Source organism: Octopus sinensis, unplaced genomic scaffold (genome assembly GCF_006345805.1).
Source record: "Octopus sinensis unplaced genomic scaffold, ASM634580v1 Contig15533, whole genome shotgun sequence".
NCBI classification, from domain to species: Eukaryota; Metazoa; Mollusca; class Cephalopoda; order Octopoda; family Octopodidae; genus Octopus; species Octopus sinensis.
In genome coordinates, this window is record NW_021833779.1 from 32,187 (window position 1) to 55,849 (window position 23,663).

At 37.9% G+C, this 23,663-nt stretch overlaps 3 protein-coding genes and 2 pseudogenes across 3 annotated transcripts; 2 read left to right on the forward strand and 3 right to left on the reverse strand.

Moving 5' to 3' along the window:
- Positions 1–875: 875 nt before the first annotated feature.
- Positions 876–1,288, reverse strand: LOC115230419 (annotated as a pseudogene).
- Positions 1,289–5,780: 4,492 nt separating this feature from the next.
- LOC115230421 (histone H2A-beta, sperm-like) lies at positions 5,781–6,177 on the forward strand. Its single transcript, XM_029800616.2, has one exon. The coding sequence runs from the start codon at positions 5,781–5,783 to the stop codon at positions 6,138–6,140; it is 360 nt and encodes a 119-aa protein (XP_029656476.1). The 3' UTR covers positions 6,141–6,177.
- Positions 6,178–8,084: 1,907 nt separating this feature from the next.
- LOC115230425 lies at positions 8,085–8,512 on the reverse strand (annotated as a pseudogene).
- Positions 8,513–16,945: 8,433 nt separating this feature from the next.
- Positions 16,946–17,342, forward strand: LOC115230422 (histone H2A-beta, sperm-like). The gene has a single exon (XM_029800617.2). It carries the CDS (start codon positions 16,946–16,948, stop codon positions 17,303–17,305), a length of 360 nt encoding a protein of 119 aa, XP_029656477.1. The 3' UTR covers positions 17,306–17,342.
- Positions 17,343–19,231: 1,889 nt separating this feature from the next.
- LOC115230420 (histone H3.2-like) lies at positions 19,232–19,682 on the reverse strand. Its single transcript, XM_029800615.2, has one exon. It carries the CDS (start codon positions 19,678–19,680, stop codon positions 19,270–19,272), a length of 411 nt encoding a protein of 136 aa, XP_029656475.1. The 5' UTR covers positions 19,681–19,682; the 3' UTR covers positions 19,232–19,269.
- Between the last annotated feature and the right edge of the window lie 3,981 nt (positions 19,683–23,663).

Consider the following 23,663-nt stretch of genomic DNA (forward strand, 5'->3'; position numbering starts at 1 on the left):
GAAGTTTAGGGTTTTGGTAAGAAGTGGTCTTTCGTGGGCGGATATGCATTCAGACCAATTTTTCGTGGTATTTCTTATTGTTTGAGCTGTTACTGATTTCCTTTTTTTCTGTAAATGTTTTTAGTAAATTAAAAACAGTTGAAATTGACATCCACTTTTCAAGCCTCTTTAATTTAAATATTTTTGACGATTGAGCAACGAATGGTCAACCAGACCCAACTTTTTTGTCCGTCAAGCACTTATTTGAATAGCTTTTGATAATTTGCAATATCGTGCCAAGCATACTTTTTCGTGATATCTTGTATTTCTCTGTATGTTTTCCAGATTTTATGCATGCCATTATTCTGCCTTTTTCTTCAAATGTTCAATGATTGGCTATGTAGAGAGGTTACAATTGATTGATTTGAACGAATTTTAAAAAATATAACCTTTTTTTGATATATATATAAGTAATTTAAATTTGTTCAGTATTTTTTTGGTTTTAAATTTTCGATATCATAAAAAAAGGGCATAAATATATATTTATTAAAAAAAACTAAAAAATGTAAAATACTTTAATCTATGTTAAAAATAAATTTGAGACATATTGCAATATTGTCCAATTGTAAATTTATAAGAAAGAGCATGTTCAGTTTTTATTTTGTTCACTATAGCTTGTTCATGGTTATAGGTTTTTGTTGTTTTCCTGCTATATATAATTATCCAAGAAATCCCGTATTAAACAATTTTAATTATATATTTTTAAAATACACAACTAGTATCCTCTTTTTATCTAAACGAGGTGCAACATTACATTTTCTACAAACTTCAACAAAAAATTTAAAAATTGTCTCAGAATTATCCAAACAATAAATCATTTTTTATTTAAAATACAATTATGTTTTTTCACCTCGAATTCTTCTCGATAAATGCATATCGTTTGGCATTATAGTTACTCTTTTTCCGTGAATTGCGCACAAATTACTATCTTCAAAAATTCCAACTAGGTAACTCTCTGCCGCTTCTTGGAGAGCGACAATCGCTGACGATTGAAAACGCAAATCAGTTTTGATAAACTGAGCGGTTTCTCTCACGAGTCTCTGGAATGGAAGTTTTCGTAGTAACAAATCAGTGCTCTTTGATATCGTCTAATTTCTCGCATTGCAACAACTCCAGGTCGAAATCGATGAGGTTTCTTTACCCCTCCAAATTGTGAAACAGACTTGCGAGCAGATTTTGCAGACAATTGTTTCCTTGGAACTTTTGCTCCAGTAGATTTTCGAGCAGTTTGTTTAGTTCTAGCCATATTTTTTTTATTTCAGACAGGACAGTTTCAGGCTAGTTATTTTTGTTTTATATAGTTAAACAACATTATTCCGAATTTTTTCGAGAAAAAGTATCATTCCGAAAATTTTTTGCTCATCATTTTTAAAATTAAAAAATTAAATATTTTTTAAATAATATTTATCAGCACCATCAAATATTGTAACTATTGCTTAATTGATGAATTTTTCGAGATTACAGACTAAATTACTAGTGAACTAATTAAAGAAAAAACAGAGAACGATCAGATCCCGGTCAAAAGAATAGCTTGCGTGTTGCCGCGCATGATTGTACCAGAGATCCTCTGTCTTAGCCAAGAAGATTCGCTTGCATCCATGTTTCTCCGAGCGATAAGGAGGCAGACGTGTTTTAAGAACTTGGATGTTTGCGGGACAAAGGCTGCGGAGATCTCGAATGCCAAAGGGACAATTACTAGTTGCATTTGGATTGTTGAAATAGTTATTTAAAGAACAAATAAATAAAACAATTTTTTTTTAAAGTGTTATTTTGTATTCGTGTACTTAGTAACTGCCTTTGCACCCTCTGTAATAGCATGTTTTGCCAATTCACGGGAAGAATCAGACGAACTGCAGTCTGTATTTCACGTGAGGTAATGGTAGCCTTCGAATTCTGATAGACTAGATTTGATGCCTCGGTTTTTATTTTGTCATAAACATCAAATGTGAAACTGTCCATAGCCATCATAGCCTTCTTTGACATCCCAAGTTGATTATGTACTGTCTTTAAAAATTTTCATAAGATATATGGAAAAAGTTTTCCTTTTCTTTTTTTTCTTTTAGCAACAAGAAACATTTTGGCTTTTTATAGGAGCTCTTTTTGTCCCTTTGTGCTAACTTTAGGTGCCATTATCCACAAAATTTGCAAGTTTTGAAGTGAAAAAATCTCCATAATAAAAAAGTATCATTCCGAATTTTGTTGAGTAATTCAAAAAAAGTATAATTCCAAAATTTTTGAAGTTGAGCTAACACTGGGATCTCCTGCAGAAGCCGAGCGCCTGGTACTTCTTGGTACCAGGCGGCTACATTAGGATCCGAGCTGCCTGGCCCCGCCCGAAAGCAACCCAATGCTTTCGGTGTCAGGGGGTTCGGGCACATCTCTACGAAGTGCCCGGATAAGGCTAAGTGCCTTATCTGCGGTGGAGAGCATGGTCGCAAGACGTGCCCCTCACCATCCAAGGAGAGGCAGTGTGTCAATTGCGGTAAGTTAGGACACACTGCCAACTTCAGAGGTTGCCCCAAGTTTAAGGAGGCAACCCGAAAGGTAGGTGGGGATGTAATCCCAAAGGTAAGGCGCCCGCCTCGCGTCGCGCCCCTGCCCCAAAACCTGACAAGCAGGCGATACTGGCCAAACCTTCCAAACCCGCTAGGGTGGCGAAGCCAGTGGAACTGTTGAGCCATGCTGCGTGTGGGTCGGTGCAGCCTTCGCCGACAAAGTTGGCAAAGCAGGCGAAAAGCTTCCGAGTCCGCTTGGTTGCCTAAGCCGGCAATGCCTTCCGAGGCGGCTAACGCGGCACCGTCCGGCACAACCTGGGGCTGAAAAGGCGTTCTCCATACGTGGAGATGCCATTGCACTCAGCCCTGGCGAGCGTGTGTACCGCAGGACAGTATTAGTCCTGCGGTGCATTATGCGTTCCCTATTAAAATTTTGTAGGAGATGAATTGCAGTGTAGATGAAATGCTACACTGCAACGTTGCCGAGGCCAAGAAGATCCTTGGCGAAGAACCGATATGATGCTCAACATCATATCGGTGAACGCGCGTTCCCTGGAAGGGAAAAGGGACGCCGTTCAGAGGATGTTGGCCACCACGAGTGCGGACATTCTGGTGGTCAACGAAACGAAGATAAGGGGGGGTCCGTACGTAGTTGATGGCTACAACTGTCGTCACATACCCTGGAAAGACGGGTCAAATGTGGCACGGGAACTAGCCTCTTCTACAAGCCGTACCTTCCCCTAAAAGTTCAGGTTTGTTTATGTAGCCTATGTGAATTCCTCCAAGTGAGAATTCGCATAAAATATGCACAAATGGTTTTTCTCCTCAAAGAAAATTCCTGGAAAAAATATGGCTGGAAGAAGGTTTGTGTTATAAATTATAAAGGTTCGGGTCTAGGAAAAAAACAGTCAAGGCGAACCGAACTGGTCACATTAAAAGAAATAGGGGAGGAATGGGGGTATGATTACAATTTATACAATTAGGTCGGTTATCAAGAAGTACTTGATAAATTGGTAGACGCACAGTTTATAAGGACCTACCAAAATAAAGAAAACGAAGCCGGAAAAAGGGCTAAGGCAGAATAATATTTTTTATAATAAATTTTTTGTTTTCTGAACTTTAAAATGTTGAAAACATAATATAAAAAATAAGGGTTTTTTCTAAGCTACTTTCAGAAAAAGATTACAGTTTAAATTATTTTTGATAGTACTCCAATTGAAATAGAGTTCAAATATTTTTTTAATTTTTTTCCAAGTCCGAAAGTAGAAGCACCTAGGCTCGGTACACCCAAGGCCTGTGACATTAATAATATAAATAATATAACAATAATAAAATTCGTGTTCAGTTTAAAAACAGTCTACATAAAAAATATAACAATAATGATTAAAATTTAAAGAAATTGATCATTTTAGATTTTAGGGCGCTAAAATACAAGATCGCCAAATCCGGGAACAAATAAATAAAATTTTGCCATAAGAATATAAAGAATAGAACTTTCTATCAAAAATAAAGTAAAATTCAATTAATAAAGATAAATGAGAAGATTTGAAATAAGCGAAATAACAAATTAAGAAAGAATAAACTCGCAAATATAAAAAATGATGAAATTTCAGATAATTTATTAATTAAAAGAAACTACATCGCAAAATATTCCTTCTAATCCAAATAAATAAAAAATAAAGATGACCAAATAATGGCAAATGATTGTGAAACAGATTGCGAGCAGATTGTTTCCTTGGAATTTTGCTCCAGTAGATTTTTGAGCAGTTGTTGTGTTCTAGCCATATTTTTGTTATTTCAGACAGAACCGATTCAGACAAGTTATTTTTGTTTTATATTATTCCGAATTTTTAAACAACGTTATGGAATGGAATGGAAAGTGGAGTGAAAAAATCTCATATAATAAAAAAGTATCATTCCGAAATTTTGTTGAGTAATTCAAAAAAAGTATAATTCCAAAATTTTTGAAGTTGACGGGATGACCCTTTTCCCATTTGAGAAAGGAAAAGGCCTCGTATGGCATGCAAGCTGCTGGGATACTTTCTCTGCTTCACATCTAACCTCGTGTGCTCTGGAGGCTAAATCAGCTGCTAAAAAGCCTGAAGATTTAAAGCTTTCCAAATATTCTGCCCTTTTGGAATAAAATATCAAGAGGAATTCTGCAAGGGGACTCTTGTCTCCACAGCTATTTGTTTTGGTGATGGATACTTTGAGTAGGATGTATTAATGTTTTAGTATTATAACACATTCCGTGGGAACATAAACAAAGTTATAATCCCACACACGTGTCACAAGCGAAACAATCTTCTGGACCATCCTTGTCCATGCCCTTCTGTTGCGGGCGAGATCCCGTAAAGATTCTAGGTCGTCCCAGTTTTTGAAACTTTTGCCATGAAGTTTGAGATCCCTTCAAGAACTGTCGGAAGAGTGGATCTAGGTCTTCCACGATATTTGTCTCCATGTTCAAGAAATAATCGTCCATTGCCCGATTGGCCGGAGCTCTGGGGTCCACTCGCAAATAATTCTCTAAATAAACATAATTATAAACAGATGCAAAAAAATAAAATATTAGAAAAAAATAAATTTTTCCAACGATATAACTCTAATTTACTGTATAAATATACTTTTTGTTATTTCAACAAGATTTCTTACCAATTAAAAAAGCAATCGTAGTATTTCACCGTCGTTTGGTAGCTAGTTAGTATATTTATGAAATTGCTAATTTTTATCTGGTTAATTTGTAAGGAATATCAATGTATTTTATTAAAAAAATTATGTATAATTTATCCACCAAATCCGTAAATTGTCCTACCTTGACGTTTCAAGGCATTAACAACGTCCATTGCGATAACAGTTTTTCTTTTGGCATGTTCAGTATAGGAAATACAATCACGAACAGTTTGCTCAATAAAAATCTTAAGGACAGAACGTGTCTCCTCGTAAATTTTTCCAGAAATTCTTCGAACACCCCCTCTTCGACATAGTCTTCTTATTGCTGGCTTAGTAATTCCTTGTATATTGTCAATTAATATCTTTCGAAATCGTTTTGCACCACTCTTTCCTCCTTTGCCACCTTTACCACGTCCAGACATTGAAAAATTCTCTAAATGAACACTATTTTCAACCTATGCACAAAAAGTATCATTGCCAAATTTTTTCAAAAGGACTATTCCGAAAAAAATTTTCAACTAAATTTCGGAATGCCATTTTTTTATTATGTAAATAAAAAATAGTTAGCAGAGTATAATGTCTTCAAGAGGAAAAGGAGGAAAAGTACGGTCAAAGGCTAAAAGCAAATCCGTTCGGGCCGGGTTACAGTTTCCAGTTGGACGCATTCACCGGTGTCTCCGTCATGAAACCCGAATGCGAGTAGGAATTCCTGCCGCAGTATATATGTGCGCAGTATTGGAATATGCTGTGGCTGAAATGCTTGAACTTGCTGGAAATACAGCAGTAAAATGTGGAAAAAGAAGAATTAAACCACGTCACATTGTCGTTGCAATTGGAAATGACGACGAATTAAAAGAATTAACTCAGAAAGCTATTATTTCATCTGGTGGATTTATGATTCGCAAAACTGCAGAAACTCCTAAACCAACTTCCTAACTTTAAATTAATTATTTGAATAATGCACTGTTATTTTGTAATATTGTTTTCGAAATACAATAGATCAACCAGTTAAGTTTTTTTAACGAATTTCAAAAAAATTTCAAACACAATCAACGAATAACATTTAGAAGTAATTATAGATAAAATATCGCAATACTGTGTTATTTTATCATTGGCGAAATATTTTTTTAGTCCAATATAATTTATTTACTTAGGCTAAATTATCCCAAAAAATAGTAAATATTACAGTGAACAAAAATAAAAACTGAAAAAGCATTTTCTCATGAATTTACTATGAACAATATTTAAAAATAACTTCTATTGATTTAAAAAAATTAAATAAAGTTTTGCTGTATTTTTTAGTTTGTCTAAAAATATTATATTTATACAGTTTTTCCATTCATTCATAATTCAGAACCAAAAAATGAACAAATTATTTTATCTATTATGTCCTCCATTAGCTCTAATTAACATCTAGTATCGGCCTGGCATGCTATAATAAGACTTTTTGCGTATTCTATTTTGAGTTAATTCCAAATGGATGATATTTTTGCAAATAAATGTTCCTTTTTCAAAAATTCTCTTCCTTTGATTTTTTCTTTAATAAAGGCCCAAACATTCTCTATAGGGTTTAAATCTGGGCTTTGTGTTGGCCATAGTAGTAATTCGATATTATTTACTTGAAAAAAGCTCTTTGCTATTGCCGAAGTATGTTTCAGATCATTGTCTTGTTGGAAACTAGGATCTTTATGTTCGATTTTGTTCAGAAATGAGATCATATTATTCGTTAATATGTTAACATACAAAGCTCCACCAATCTTCTCTTTATCAAAACCAAATTAATGAATCCAATATTGATTATGGCATGATAGTTCATGATAGTTCCTTTACCGAATTTTATGTTTTTTTGTAAGATTGCTTGTTAAATATTTTTCCTTGCGATTTCTCCATACTAAAGTTCTTACATCACTATTTTACATATTAAATTTACTTTCATCACTTAAAATAACTCGCTCCCGAAATATTTTGAGAGCATATTGCATGTTTGGCATAGCTTTAATCATTGAAGTTTAGGGTTTTTGGTAAGAAGTGGTCTTTTCGTGGGCGGATATGCATTCAGACCAATTTTTTCGTGTATTTCTTATTGTTTGAGCTGTTACTGATTTCCCCTTTTTTCTGTAAATGTTTTAGTAAATTAAAAACAGTTGAAAATTGACATCCACTTTTCAAGCCTCTTTATTTAAAATATTTTTGGACGATTGAGCAACGAATGGTCAACCAGACCCAACTTTTTTGTCCGTCAAGCACTTATTTGAATAGCTTTTGATAATTTGCAATATCGTGCCAAGCATACTTTTTCGTGATATCTTGTATTTCTCTGTATGTTTTTCCAGATTTATACATCCAATTATTCTGCCTTTTTCTTCAAATGTTCAATGATTGGCTATGTAGAGAGGTTACAATTGATTGAATTTGAACGAATTTTTAAAAAATATATAACCTTTTTTTGATATATATATAAGTAATTTAAATTTGTTCAGTATTTTTTTGGTTTTAAATTTCGATATCATAAAAAAGGGCATAATATATATTTATAAAAAAAAACTAAAAAATAAAAAAATGTAAAATACTTTAATCTATGTTTAAAATAAATTTGAGACATATTTGCAATTTGTCCAATTGTAAATTTATAAGAAAGAGCATGTTCAGTTTTTTATTTTTGTTCACTATAGCTTGTTCATGGTTATAGGTTTTTGTTTGTTTTCCTGCTATATATTAATTATCCAAGAAATCCGTATTAAACAATTTTTAATTATATATTTTCTAAATACACAACTAGTATCCTCTTTTTATCTAAACGAGGTGCAACATTACATTTTCTACAAACTTCAACAAAAAATTTAAAAATGTCTCAGAATTATCCAAACAATAAATCATTTTTTATTTAAAATACAAATTTGTTTTTTCACCTCGAATTCTTCTCGATAAATGCATATCGTTTGGCATTATAGTTACTCTTTTTCCGTGAATTGCGCACAAATTACTATCTTCAAAAATTCCAACTAGGTAACTCTCTGCCGCTTCTTGGAGAGCGACAATCGCTGACGATTGAAAACGCAAATCAGTTTTGATAAACTGAGCGTTTCTCTCACGAGTCTCTGGAATGGAAGTTTTCGTAGTAACAAATCAGTGCTCTTTTGATATCGTCTAATTTCTCGCATTGCAACAACTCCAGGTCGAAATCGATGAGGTTTCTTTACCCCTCCAAATTGTGAAACAGACTTGCGAGCAGATTTTGCAGACAATTGTTTCCTTGGAACTTTTGCTCCAGTAGATTTTCGAGCAGTTTGTTTAGTTCTAGCCATATTTTTTTTATTTCAGACAGGACAGTTTCAGGAATGGAATGGAAAGTTTTATTGTAAGTAAAACAGAGACTAAGTAAAAAGGTTGGACGAGGTTAAACGAGACGACTGCGAAGACAGTCGAGCTCTGCCGAGATTCGTCCTAAGGGAATATATGAGCCGGGTTTTTGAAGAGTCACTCTCTGATTGAATTTCAGACGCGATCCACGAAAAGATCGGTCACCTGAGACCGCCGACGAAAAGTTCGGATGGAATCAAGGATGACTTTCTCGATTAGTGGAGATTTCTCCTCTGCCCAGTTGGGTAGCGGGGCGCGTAGATCCAATCTGTACGCTAGCTTTAACGCATAGCGACGGATCTTCTCACATTTTTTCAATATTTTTCCGAATTGGTTTGAATAGTGCCACGCCTCCTCCATCCCATACAAGAGACTTGGGAGAATCGTCGCGCGCGAAGACAAACAGAAAAGTGTCGGGGGCCAAATGCATACCTCAGGAAGCGAAGGCCGCAACGGCCTTTTTCCTTTTTTGGGTGATGTGCAGTAAGTACTCCGAGTTAGAGTCTACCGTCAAGCCCATATAGCGAATGTGGCTCGGGCGGGGAAGTCTTCTGAGAATCTCAGGCTCTTGCCTCGATTTGCGCCGTGAGTTAATTTCAATTTCAAGGTACGCCGACTTGTCCATAGCAATGGATAGTTGTTTACACCCGACACCAGGTCTCTATCATTCCGATGTAGCTGGAAAGACGGTGCTCCGAGAGGCGGGGCTTTTTGAAATATCCATAATGAGGACGTCATCAGCGTACAAGAGGAAAGTTGTCCGCGGATTGGGGAAGGAGGGGAAGCTGCTCATCACAAGGTTGAACAGCAGCGGGCTGAGACTGGATCCCTGCGGACACCCCTTCGGAGATGTATATCTCTGGAGTGGAAGCCCGACTGGGACACAAAGGAGATACGGTTAGAAAGAAAGCAATTCAGCCAGAGAAATGCCTCTCTCGTTGGCTCACAACTGCGAACCCTGTCCAATAGGTCTGGGTGGTACACGCTGTCGAATGCTTTAGAGATGTCAAGGCAGATGCAAGATAAAGTTTCGTTGAACTCCATTGCTTCAAAGCCATCGATTGGAGAATCAGAAAACAATCGGCGCAGCTGCGCCCCGAGCGGAAGCCCCACTGCTGGGGCAGAAGCACGCATTTCTGCTCAGCGAAGGAGTCGAAGCGTTTGGTCATAATTTTTTCCATAAGCCTCGAGATCGTTGGTATTAGACTGATGGGTCGATAGCTGCTGGCAAGGTTAGCTGTTTTTGCAGGTTTCTTGATCATCCGTCGTTTTCGGCGACTTTCCAGGCACTTGGAACGTGGCTCCAGCGAAGACTAGCCGAGAAGAGGCGTGCCAAAATCAGACAGTTCCGGAGGGCCTTCTTTGAACATTTTCATTGGTAGCATGTCATGCCCCGGTGCGTTGTCCCTCGCCGAGAGGATGGCCCAGGTCACCTCAGTCAGCGCGGTGATTGGGTGATGATCAACAGATAGGGAGTCTGCTTGGTCTATAGGACTGGCATGTGAGTTTCCCCAGCGATCCTCATGGTCCGGCAGAGGACGGTCCAGGTGATCAGCAAATATGTTGGGGATTTCCTCCACCGACGCAGGCATTCCAGCTGAGTTCGATAATTCTGGTGCCGGAGAGTTCACGAGATGATTAGAGAGTCTGTTGTAGGCTATCCAGAAGTTTGGGTTCCTGTGATTAAGACCAGAGCAGCCTTCTTCCACATCCTCTCAAGATCTTTCTTTCTTGTGAGTTCAATTTTGTGGTTGAGCAGAGAGATTTCCGACCTTAGGGTACCTTGGTCCGTTGGGTCGGCACAGCGTTTGAGCTTGTTTCGCAGGCGCTTCTTTTCGCCCAGAAGTTGGAGAAGTTTGGGTTTGGATGATGTGTAATGCCCTTGCTAGTTGGGCGCACCCTCCTAGCGTGGGCTTCAAGTAGAGTCGCATGAAGTCCGTCAATTCGGCGCCCGAGTTGTCGATGTCCGAGGTAGATTGATAGCTGCCTGGGCGTACGTTGTTGCGAAAGAACAAGTTCAGAGCATAACGGTAGTGCGCCCAGTTGATGTTCGAAAGGGTGTATCGTGGTGGGCAACGGATTTGGGTGTCTACCGAGACGTGGACACAGACCTGCATTGGCAGGTGGTCGCTCCCAATATCGTCGAGTACTATTGGTTCTCCCATAAGATTCGCGACTGATTGAGAGCTCAGTGCTACGCAAAGGTTGTCCCAGCCGAATGGGGAGCGGTGGTTCCGGGCTTTCGAGGTGCGGACACAGACGTCTAGCCTACCTGCCGCTCTTTCAAGTAACCGGCCCGCCCGATTGGTCACGCGACAACCAAATGCCGTGTGTTTGGAGTTTAGATCACCGATGAGGAGGCAATGATTTGAGCTGACAAAGAAGTCTTCGATAAGACCGATGCATGGAGCAAGGTTTTTGCAATATATTCCGCCCACTTTTAACCAAAAGCGCTGGGTTTTAATCTCTAGCGAGATAAATTCGCATAGGTTCCGTTCGATAGTCTTGAGGTTGCGTGTCTTGAGATTTTGCAGGTAGTAGATAGTCGTCCCAGTCCCAGGCGTAGAGTTATTTCTCCATTTCAGGTCAAGGGAGCAGTATCCTGGCAATTCGAAGCATTGACCTTCTTTCAGCTTAGACTCGTTGACGACGATCAAGTCAGGATGGCCGCTGTTTACCATCTCAACGAAGTCGAGGTGCCGTCTCTTGACAGATCGGGCATTCACAGCGATGATTTTTAGTGGCGTGGTCATTTTGCTGGCGAGCTCCTCTCTGATAGGAGCTCTTCTAGCTTCTTGGGTTTGACTCCCAGTTTTCAGCTGCGTCGACACAGCGTTGGTAAAATTCCAACAGAGCATCCTTGTTGTGAGAGTCTACCCTTCGCCTGCGTTTTGGCCTGCTGAGTACCGTTCCTTATTGGGCTGACGGGCCTCGGTTTCACAGCCTCGCGACAGGGGCCTGCATGCTCTGCGCACCAACCTCAACGACTTGCGTCGTCTGGGTATGGGCGTCCGCCACACACGGGTTATTAGCGGCCGTACTTTCCAGATAGGCGTGACCGGCTTAGCTTTTACCATTACCATGCGGGTTGGGTTAGGAGACCGAGGCATTGCTTCTGCGCGGGCGGCCCATTTAGCTGCTGTTGCAGCTTTGGCCGTCGGGCATCCACCATACGAAGCGAGGTGGCCGGGGCGGTCACAATTGATACAATGCCGACCGCAGGGCTCCACTAGACTTTGTTTGCTGCCTGGGCATTCCCTTCGGTCGTGGTCCTTGCCGCAGTATAAGACCGGGCTTTTTCTTGACAGTTACGGGACAGGTGTCCGAATCTCTGACAATGGAAACATCGGACGACAGGAGGTCTGAACCATTCACAGGTGATAAGGCAGAAACCAGCTGTGATTCCGGTGCGGATCAAAGAAGTAGCTTCAGCTCGTGAGTCAAGCGTCAGCTTAGCAACTGGGATGTTGAGACCATCTCGCGTGAATCGCTCGAGAACGAACACCGAACTGAGGGTTTCCTTCAGGTGCAGCTCTAGGTCCCGATTGGAGATCCATCGCGGAATCCCCTTTAGGACTAGTGCTGACTTTTGCGGAGTAACTAAGGCAAGTTTATGGCCGCTTCGCCAAACGGGTTCAATCTTGCAAGCTCAGCCGAGAATGCATCAGCATCTCCGGGGCTCCTGAACTCAAGAGTGAAGGAGCCTGAGCGTTGTAATGTAATCCGTGCTTTGGAGGCAGTTGGCGACTTGGATAGGAGGTAAACCTCTTGATCTTTCCAAGTGCCGGGTTATTAATGCTCAGAGTGAATGTGAGGCCTGAGCTGTTAAGGTCAGACCTCGGGGGTTCGGTGGATTCTTCAACTTTGGAGGGCTCTCCTTGAACCATCTGGACCGTCGGAGCACCTCCACTTCGACATAGATTTCTTATTGCAGACAATTGTTCGGTGGAATCTTCTTCAACTTTGATGGAAACATGTTGAACCGTCTGATCCGTCAGAACACTCCCACTTCGACATAGGTTTCTAATTGTAGACAATTGTTTCCTTGGAACTTTTGTTCTTTTTTGTCCTTCAGTGTTTGCTTTTGCGTTTTCTTTTGAGTTTTTCTTAGGTGCCATTGACATTGACAAAAATTCCTGATTATCAAAAAAAAAAAATTTATTTCAGATTTTTTTCAGATTTCAGATATGATGCTCAATCATATCGGTTGAACGCGCGTTCCCTGGAGAGGAAAAGGGACGCCGTTCAGAGGATGTTGGCCAACACGAGTGCGGACATTCTGGTGGTCAACGAAACGAGATAAGGGGGGGTCCGTACGTAGTTGATGGCTACAACTGTCGTCACAACCCTGGAAAGACGGGTCAATATGTGGCACGGGAACTAGCCTCTTTACAAGCCGTACCTTCCCCTAACAAAGTTCAGTGTTATGTTATGTAGCCTATGTGAATTCCTCCAAGTGAGAATTCGCATAAAATATGCACAAATGGTTTTCTCCTCAAAGAAATTCCTGGAAAAAATATGGCTGGAAAGAAGGTTTGTGTTATAAATATAAAGGTTCGGGTCTAGGAAAAAACAGTCAAGGGCGAACCGAACTGGTCACCATTAAAAGAAATAGGGGAGGAATGGGGGTATGATTACAATTTATAACAATTTAGGTCGGTTATCAAGAAGTACTTGATAAATTGGTAGACGCACAGTTTATAAGGACCTACCAAAATAAAGAAACGAAGCCGGAAAAAAGGGTAAGGCAGAATATTTTTTTATAATAATTTTTTGTTTTCTGAACTTTAAAATGTTGAAAAAATAATATAAAAATAAGGGTTTTTTCTAAGCTACTTCAGAAAAAGATTACAGTTTAAATTATTTTTGATAGTACTCCAATTGAAATAGAGTTCAAATATTTTTTAAATTTTTTTCCAAGTCCGAAAGTAGAAGCACCTAGGCTCGGTACACCCAAGGCCTGTGACATTATAATTTATAAAAATAATATAACAATAATAAAATTCGTGTTCAGTTAAAAACAGTCTACATAAAAAATATAACAATAATGATTAAAATTTAAAGAAATTGATCATTTTAGATTTTAGGGCGCTAAAATACAAGATCGCCAAATCCGGGAACAAATAAATAAAATTTTGCCATAAGAATATAAAGAATAGAACCTTTCTATCAAAAAATAAAGTAAAATTCAATTAATAAAGATAAATGAGAAGATTTGAAATAAGCGAAATAAACAAATTGAAAGAATAAACTCGCAAATATAACAAAATGATGAAATTTCAGATAATTATTAATTAAAAGAAACTACATCGCAAAATATTCCTTCTAATCCAAATAAATAAAAAAATAAAGATTGACCAAATAATGGCAAATTGTGAAACAGAATTGCGAGCAGATTGTTTCCTTGGAAATTTTGCTCCAGTAGATTTTTGAGCAGTTTGTTGTGTTCTAGCCATATTTTTGTTATTTCAGACAGAACCGATTCAGACAAGTTATTTTTGTTTTATATTATTCCGAATTTTTAAACAACGTTATGGAATGGAATGGAAAGTGAATGAATGAATGAAGTTTATTGTAATTAACAGAGAAAGAGAAAGTGACAGGAATTAAGGACGGTGATAGGACGAGACTGATGCAAAGGCAACTGAACTCTTCTGAGCTTGCGTCCAATTCATCTGTCGTGAGCCAGAGTTAATGGTGGCTATGTTGCTGAATTGCTCCCTTCTAGCAGGAGCTCTTGCAGCATATCCATATCCACTCCAAGTAGGGTCAGGGCTCCTACACAACAGCGGAAGCATTCCAGTTGGGAATCTCTGTTGTGTAGGTCCTGATCCGAGTGGGGACCTCTTTGTGACAAAGCTTTGTCACTGTGGGTTTTTCTCCTCTTACGAGGGACAGCCGAGCGGACCACTTCTGAGTTATGGCACTCATTAGTGGTTGTCTTCGAGTTTGTGAGTGTGCTGGGGGCCGGCGACGTCTGAGTAGAGACATCGACTTTGGACGGACTTCGGGGAGCCGCTTTTGTCCAGACTGATTTTATCGGTTCGGCTTTCACCCAGCGTACTGGGCTTTTTGTCTGTGGGCTCTTCGCAGCCCTTGAGGCTGCTGTTGCTGCTTTGGCAGATGGACATCCACCGTAGCACGCCAAGTGCCCAGTGTTCTTGCAATTAATGCAAGTTTTTGCAGCTGGGACATTCGGTTTTGGCTTGGAACTCGGGCAGTTTTGGTGCCTGTGTTCTTTACCGCAGAGGAGACAACGGAGTTTTTCGGAGCATCTGTAGGACGTATGTCCAAACTGATTGCAACGGAAGCATCTCGTTGCTGAGGGCTTGTGCCATTCGCAGCGGATATGGCTGAAGCCCGCAGTTATTCCAAAGCGGATGAGGGTGTTGGCCTCGGCTCTGGAATCCAGCGTGAGTCTGCCGATAGGCATGTCGGTTCCATTGCGAGAGAATCTTTCGAACTTGAAGTCCGATTCTAGACTTTCTCTCAAGTGGAGGTTAAGATCCTCTGTCGAGATCCAATGAGGGATTCCTTTAAGGACCAAGACTGAGGCCTTCTCAGCTATTGAGGCAAGTTTATGGCCGCCTTCGCCAAACATATTCGATTGAGTCAACTCTGCTTTGAACGCAGCAGCATCCTCTGGCGAACTGAATTTTAGAATGAAGGTGCCGGACTTCTGTAAGGTTATCCGGGCTTTCGAAGCAGTTGGAGACTTGGATAGGAGGTTAAACCTCTTAATCTTTCCAAGTGCCGAGTTTTCGATACTCAGAGAATATGTGAGGTTCGAGCTGTTACCCTCAGTTGTCGTCTGATGCAATTGGGTCTCACTGTGTTTTTGAGCCACAGTAGGGTTCGGAGGGGTCGGATGTTCGGTGGGATATTCAGGTTCGCAAAAGGGCTGTGGCTTGGCCGCTGTTCGTCTTTGAACTTTGGAGCAAGCTTTGATTGATGCGAGATTTTGTTTATTCTTGACCATTTTTTCTTTATTTTCCTTTACCATGCAACTGAAAGTGGAGTGAAAAAATCTCATATAATAAAAAAGTATCATTCCGAAATTTTGTTGAGTAATTCAAAAAAAGTATAATTCCAAAATTTTTGAAGTTGACGGGATGACCCTTTTCCCATTTGAGAAAGGAAAAGGCCTCGTATGGCATGCAAGCTGCTGGGATACTTTCTCTGCTTCACATCTAACCTCGTGTGCTCTGGAGGCTAAATCAGCTGCTAAAAAGCCTGAAGATTTAAAGCTTTCCAAATATTCTGCCCTTTTGGAATAAAATATCAAGAGGAATTCTGCAAGGGGACTCTTTGTCTCCACAGCTATTTGTTTTGGTGATGGATACTTTGAGTAGGATGTATTAATGTTTTAGTTATTATAACACATTCCGTGGGAACATAAACAAAGTTATAATCCCACACGTGTCACAAGCGAAACAATCTTCTGGACCATCCTTGTCCATGCCCTTCTGTTGCGGGCGAGATCCCGTAAAGATTCTAGGTCGTCCCAGTTTTTGAAACTTTTGCCATGAAGTTTGAGATCCCTTTCAAGAACTGTCGGAAGAGTGGATCTAGGTCTTCCACGATATTTGTCTCCATGTTCAAGAAATAATCGTCCATTGCCCGATTGGCCGGAGCTCTGGGGTCCACTCGCAAATAATTCTCTAAATAAACATAATTATAAACAGATGCAAAAAAATAAAATATTAGAAAAAAATAAATTTTTCAACGATATAACTCTAATTTACTGTATAAATATACTTTTTGTTATTTCAACAAGATTTCTTACCAATTAAAAAAGCAATCGTAGTATTTCACCGTCGTTTGGTAGCTAGTTAGTATATTTATGAAATTGCTAATTTTTATCTGGTTAATTTGTAAGGAATATCAATGTATTTTATTAAAAAAATTATGTATAATTTATCCACCAAATCCGTAAATTGTCCTACCTTGACGTTTCAAGGCATTAACAACGTCCATTGCGATAACAGTTTTTCTTTTGGCATGTTCAGTATAGGAAATACAATCACGAACAGTTTGCTCAATAAAAATCTTAAGGACAGAACGTGTCTCCTCGTAAATTTTTCCAGAAATTCTTCGAACACCCCCTCTTCGACATAGTCTTCTTATTGCTGGCTTAGTAATTCCTTGTATATTGTCAATTAATATCTTTCGAAATCGTTTTGCACCACTCTTTCCTCCTTTGCCACCTTTACCACGTCCAGACATTGAAAAATTCTCTAAATGAACACTATTTTCAACCTATGCACAAAAAGTATCATTGCCAAATTTTTTCAAAAGGACTATTCCGAAAAAAATTTTCAACTAAATTTCGGAATGCCATTTTTTTTATTATGTAAATAAAAAATAGTTAGCAGAGTATAATGTCTTCAAGAGGAAAAGGAGGAAAAGTACGGTCAAAGGCTAAAAGCAAATCCGTTCGGGCCGGGTTACAGTTTCCAGTTGGACGCATTCACCGGTGTCTCCGTCATGAAACCCGAATGCGAGTAGGAATTCCTGCCGCAGTATATATGTGCGCAGTATTGGAATATGCTGTGGCTGAAATGCTTGAACTTGCTGGAAATACAGCAGTAAAATGTGGAAAAAGAAGAATTAAACCACGTCACATTGTCGTTGCAATTGGAAATGACGACGAATTAAAAGAATTAACTCAGAAAGCTATTATTTCATCTGGTGGATTTATGATTCGCAAAACTGCAGAAACTCCTAAACCAACTTCCTAACTTTAAATTAATTATTTGAATAATGCACTGTTATTTTGTAATATTGTTTTCGAAATACAATAGATCAACCAGTTAAGTTTTTTTAACGAATTTCAAAAAAATTTCAAACACAATCAACGAATAAACATTTAGAAGTAATTATAGATAAAATATCGCAATACTGTGTTATTTTATCATTGGCGAAATATTTTTTTAGTCCAATATAATTTATTTACTTAGGCTAAATTATCCCAAAAAATAGTAAATATATACAGTGAACAAAAATAAAAACTGAAAAAGCATTTTCTCATGAATTTACTATGAAACAATATTTAAAAAATAACTTCTATTGATTTAAAAAAATTAAATAAAGTTTTGCTGTATTTTTTAGTTTGTCTAAAAAATATTATATTTATACAGTTTTCCATTCATTCATAATTCAGAACCCAAAAAATGAACAAATTTATTTAATATCTATTATGTCCTCCATTAGCTCTAATTACATCTAGTATTCGGCCTGGCATGCTAATAATAAGACTTTTTGCGTATTCTATTTTGAGTTAATTCCAAATGGATGATATTTTTGCAAATAAATGTTCCTTTTTCAAAAATTCTCTTCCTTTGATTTTTTCTTTAATAAAGGCCCAAACATTCTCTATAGGGTTTAAATCTGGGCTTTGTGTTGGCCATAGTAGTAATTCGATATTATTTACTTGAAAAAAGCTCTTTGCTATTGCCGAAGTATGTTTCAGATCATTGTCTTGTTGGAAACTAGGATCTTTATGTTCGATTTTGTTCAGAAATGAGATCATATTATTCGTTAATATGTTAACATACAAAGCTCCACCAATCTTCTCTTTTATCAAAACCAAATTAATGAATCCAATATTGATTATGGCATGATAGTTCATGATAGTTCCTTTACCGAATTTTATTGTTTTTGTAAGATTGCTTGTTAAATATTTTTCCTTGCGATTTCTCCATACTAAAGTTCTTACATCACTATTTTACATATTAAATTTACTTTCATCACTTAAAATAACTCGCTCCCGAAATATTTTGAGAGCATATTGCATGTTTGGCATAGCTTTAATCATTGAAGTTTAGGGTTTTTGGTAAGAAGTGGTCTTTTCGTGGGCGGATATGCATTCAGACCAATTTTTTCGTGGTATTTCTTATTGTTTGAGCTGTTACTGATTTCCCTTTTTTTCTGTAAATGTTTTAGTAAATTAAAAACAGTTGAAATTGACATCCACTTTTCAAGCCTCTTTAATTTAAAATATTTTTGACGATTGAGCAACGAATGGTCAACCAGACCCAACTTTTTTGTCCGTCAAGCACTTATTTGAATAGCTTTTGATAATTTGCAATATCGTGCCAAGCATACTTTTTCGTGATATCTTGTATTTCTCTGTATGTTTTTCCAGATTTATACATGCCAATTATTCTGCCTTTTTCTTCAAATGTTCAATGATTGGCTATGTAGAGAGGTTACAATTGATTGAATTTGAACGAATTTTAAAAAATATAACCTTTTTTTGATATATATATAAGTAATTTAAATTTGTTCAGTATTTTTTTGGTTTTAAATTTTCGATATCATAAAAAAGGGCATAAATATATATTTATTAAAAAAAACTAAAAAAATGTAAAATACTTTAATCTATGTTAAAAATAAATTTGAGACATATTTGCAATATTGTCCAATTGTAAATTTATAAGAAAGAGCATGTTCAGTTTTTATTTTTGTTCACTATAGCTTGTTCATGGTTATAGGTTTTTGTTTGTTTTCCTGCTATATATTAATTATCCAAGAAATCCGTATTAAACAATTTTTAATTATATATTTTCTAAAATACACAACTAGTATCCTCTTTTTATCTAAACGAGGTGCAACATTACATTTTCTACAAACTTCAACAAAAAATTTAAAAATTGTCTCAGAATTATCCAAACAATAAATCATTTTTTATTTAAAATACAAATTATGTTTTTTCACCTCGAATTCTTCTCGATAAATGCATATCGTTTGGCATTATAGTTACTCTTTTTCCGTGAATTGCGCACAAATTACTATCTTCAAAAATTCCAACTAGGTAACTCTCTGCCGCTTCTTGGAGAGCGACAATCGCTGACGATTGAAAACGCAAATCAGTTTTGATAAACTGAGCGGTTTCTCTCACGAGTCTCTGGAATGGAAGTTTTCGTAGTAACAAATCAGTGCTCTTTTGATATCGTCTAATTTCTCGCATTGCAACAACTCCAGGTCGAAATCGATGAGGTTTCTTTACCCCTCCAAATTGTGAAACAGACTTGCGAGCAGATTTTGCAGACAATTGTTTCCTTGGAACTTTTGCTCCAGTAGATTTTCGAGCAGTTTGTTTAGTTCTAGCCATATTTTTTTTATTTCAGACAGGACAGTTTCAGGCTAGTTATTTTTGTTTTATATAGTTAAACAACATTATTCCGAATTTTTTCGAGAAAAAGTATCATTCCGAAAATTTTTTGCTCATCATTTTTAAAATTAAAAAATTAAATATTTTTAAAATAATATTTTATCAGCACCATCAAATAATTGTAACTATTGCTTAAATTGATGAATTTTTCGAGATTACAGACTAAATTACTAGTGAACTAATTAAAGAAAAAACAGAGAACGATCAGATCCCGGTCAAAAGAATAGCTTGCGTGTTGCCGCGCATGATTGTACCAGAGATCCTCTGTCTTAGCCAAGAAGATTCGCTTGCATCCATGTTTCTCCGAGCGATAAGGAGGCAGACGTGTTTTAAGAACTTGGATGTTTGCGGGACAAAGGCTGCGGAGATCTCGAATGCCAAAGGGACAATTACTAGTTGCATTTGGATTGTTGAAATAGTTATTTAAAGAACAAATAAATAAAACAATTATTTTTAAAGTGTTATTTTGTATTCGTGTACTTAGTAACTGCCTTTGCACCCTCTGTAATAGCATGTTTTGCCAATTCACCGGGAAGAATCAGACGAACTGCAGTCTGTATTTCACGTGAGGTAATGGTAGCCTTCGAATTCTGATAGACTAGATTTGATGCCTCGGTTTTTATTTTGTCATAAACATCAAATGTGAAACTGTCCATAGCCATCATAGCCTTCTTTGACATCCCAAGTTGATTATGTACTGTCTTTAAAATTTTCATAAGATATATGGAAAAAGTTTTCCTTTTCTTTTTTTTCTTTGTAGCAACAGAAACATTTTTGCTTTTTATAGGAGCTCTTTTTTGTCCCTTTGTGCTAACTTTAGGTGCCATTATCCACAAAATTTGCAAGTTTTGAAGTGAAAAAATCTCATATAATAAAAAAGTATCATTCCGAAATTTTGTTGAGTAATTCAAAAAAAGTATAATTCCAAAATTTTTGAAGTTGAGCTAACACTGGGATCTCCTGCAGAAGCCGAGCGCCTGGTACTTCTTGGTACCAGGATCGGCTACATTAGGATCCGAGCTGCCTGGCCCCGCCCGAAAGCAACCCAATGCTTTCGGTGTCAGGGGTTCGGGCACATCTCTACGAAGTGCCCGGATAAGGCTAAGTGCCTTATCTGCGGTGGAGAGCATGGTCGCAAGACGTGCCCCTCACCATCCAAGGAGAGGCAGTGTGTCAATTGCGGTAAGTTAGGACACACTGCCAACTTCAGAGGTTGCCCCAAGTTTAAGGAGGCAACCCGAAAGGTAGGTGGGGATGTAATCCCAAAGGTAAGGCGCCCGCCTCGCGTCGCGCCCCCTGCCCCAAAACCTGACAAGCAGGCGATACTGGCCAAACCTTCCAAACCCGCTAGGGTGGCGAAGCCAGTGGAACCTGTGAGCCATGCTGCGTGTGGGTCGGTGCAGCCTTCGCCGACAAAGTTGGCAAAGCAGGCGAAAGCTTCCGAGTCCGCTTGGTTGCCTAAGCCGGCAATGCCTTCCGAGGCGGCTAACGGCGGCACCGTCCGGCACAACCTGGGGCTGAAAAGGCGTTCTCCATACGTGGAGATGCCATTGCACTCAGCCCCTGGCGAGCGTGTACCGCAGGACAGTATTAGTCCTGCGGTGCAATTATGCGTTTCCCTATTAAAATTTTGTAGGGAGATGAATTGCAGTGTAGATGAAATGCTACACTGCAACGTTGCCGAGGCCAAGAAGATCCTTGGCGAAGAACCGATATGATGCTCAACATCATATCGGTGAACGCGCGTTCCCTGGAAGGGAAAAGGGACGCCGTTCAGAGGATGTTGGCCACCACGAGTGCGGACATTCTGGTGGTCAACGAAACGAAGATAAGGGGGGGTCCGTACGTAGTTGATGGCTACAACTGTCGTCACATACCCTGGAAAGACGGGTCAATATGTGGCACGGGAACTAGCCTCTTCTACAAGCCGTACCTTCCCCTACAAAGTTCAGGTTTATGTTTATGTAGCCTATGTGAATTCCTCCAAGTGAGAATTCGCATAAAATATGCACAAATGGTTTTCTCCTCAAAGAAATTCCTGGAAAAATATGGCTGGAAAGAAGGTTTGTGTTATAAATTATAAAGGTTCGGGTCTAGGAAAAAACAGTCAAGGGCGAACCGAACTGGTCACCATTAAAAGAAATAGGGGAGGAATGGGGGTATGATTACAATTTATAACAATTTAGGTCGGTTATCAAGAAGTACTTGATAAATTGGTAGACGCACAGTTTATAAGGACCTACCAAAATAAAGAAAACGAAGCCGGAAAAAGGGCTAAGGCAGAATAATATTTTTTTATAATAAATTTTTTGTTTTCTGAACTTTAAAATGTTGAAAAAATAATATAAAAATAAGGGTTTTTTCTAAGCTACTTTCAGAAAAAGATTACAGTTTAAATTATTTTTGATAGTACTCCAATTGAAATAGAGTTCAAATATTTTTTTAAATTTTTTTCCAAGTCCGAAAGTAGAAGCACCTAGGCTCGGTACACCCAAGGCCTGTGACATTATAATTTATAAAAATAATATAACAATAATAAAATTCGTGTTCAGTTTAAAAACAGTCTACATAAAAAATATAACAATAATGATTAAAATTTAAAGAAATTGATCATTTTAGATTTTAGGGCGCTAAAATACAAGATCGCCAAATCCGGGAACAAATAAATAAAATTTTGCCATAAGAATATAAAGAATAGAACTTTCTATCAAAAAATAAAGTAAAATTCAATTAATAAAGATAAATGAGAAGATTTGAAATAAGCGAAATAAACAAATTGAAAGAATAAACTCGCAAATATAACAAAATGATGAAATTTCAGATAATTTATTAATTAAAAGAAACTACATCGCAAAATATTCCTTCTAATCCAAATAAATAAAAAAATAAAGATTGACCAAATAATGGCAAATTGTGAAACAGAATTGCGAGCAGATTGTTTCCTTGGAAATTTTGCTCCAGTAGATTTTTGAGCAGTTTGTTGTGTTCTAGCCATATTTTTGTTATTTCAGACAGAACCGATTCAGACAAGTTATTTTTGTTTTATATTATTCCGAATTTTTAAACAACGTTATGGAATGGAATGGAAAGTGGAGTGAAAAAATCTCATATAATAAAAAAGTATCATTCCGAAATTTTGTTGAGTAATTCAAAAAAAGTATAATTCCAAAATTTTTGAAGTTGACGGGATGACCCTTTTCCCATTTGAGAAAGGAAAAGGCCTCGTATGGCATGCAAGCTGCTGGGATACTTTCTCTGCTTCACATCTAACCTCGTGTGCTCTGGAGGCTAAATCAGCTGCTAAAAAGCCTGAAGATTTAAAGCTTTCCAAATATTCTGCCCTTTTGGAATAAAATATCAAGAGGAATTCTGCAAGGGGACTCTTTGTCTCCACAGCTATTTGTTTTGGTGATGGATACTTTGAGTAGGATGTATTAATGTTTTAGTTATTATAACACATTCCGTGGGAACATAAACAAAGTTATAATCCCACACGTGTCACAAGCGAAACAATCTTCTGGACCATCCTTGTCCATGCCCTTCTGTTGCGGGCGAGATCCCGTAAAGATTCTAGGTCGTCCCAGTTTTTGAAACTTTTGCCATGAAGTTTGAGATCCCTTTCAAGAACTGTCGGAAGAGTGGATCTAGGTCTTCCACGATATTTGTCTCCATGTTCAAGAAATAATCGTCCATTGCCCGATTGGCCGGAGCTCTGGGGTCCACTCGCAAATAATTCTCTAAATAAACATAATTATAAACAGATGCAAAAAAATAAAATATTAGAAAAAAATAAATTTTTCCAACGATATAACTCTAATTTACTGTATAAATATACTTTTTGTTATTTCAACAAGATTTCTTACCAATTAAAAAAGCAATCGTAGTATTTCACCGTCGTTTGGTAGCTAGTTAGTATATTTATG

Bases quoted from the DNA above. Each gene is read 5' to 3' on its own strand.
- LOC115230421 (XM_029800616.2), top strand. From the start codon at position 5,781: ATGTCTTCAAGAGGAAAAGGAGGAAAAGTACGGTCAAAGGCTAAAAGC.
- LOC115230420 (XM_029800615.2), bottom strand. From the start codon at position 19,680: ATGGCTAGAACTAAACAAACTGCTCGAAAATCTACTGGAGCAAAAGTT.
- LOC115230422 (XM_029800617.2), top strand. From the start codon at position 16,946: ATGTCTTCAAGAGGAAAAGGAGGAAAAGTACGGTCAAAGGCTAAAAGC.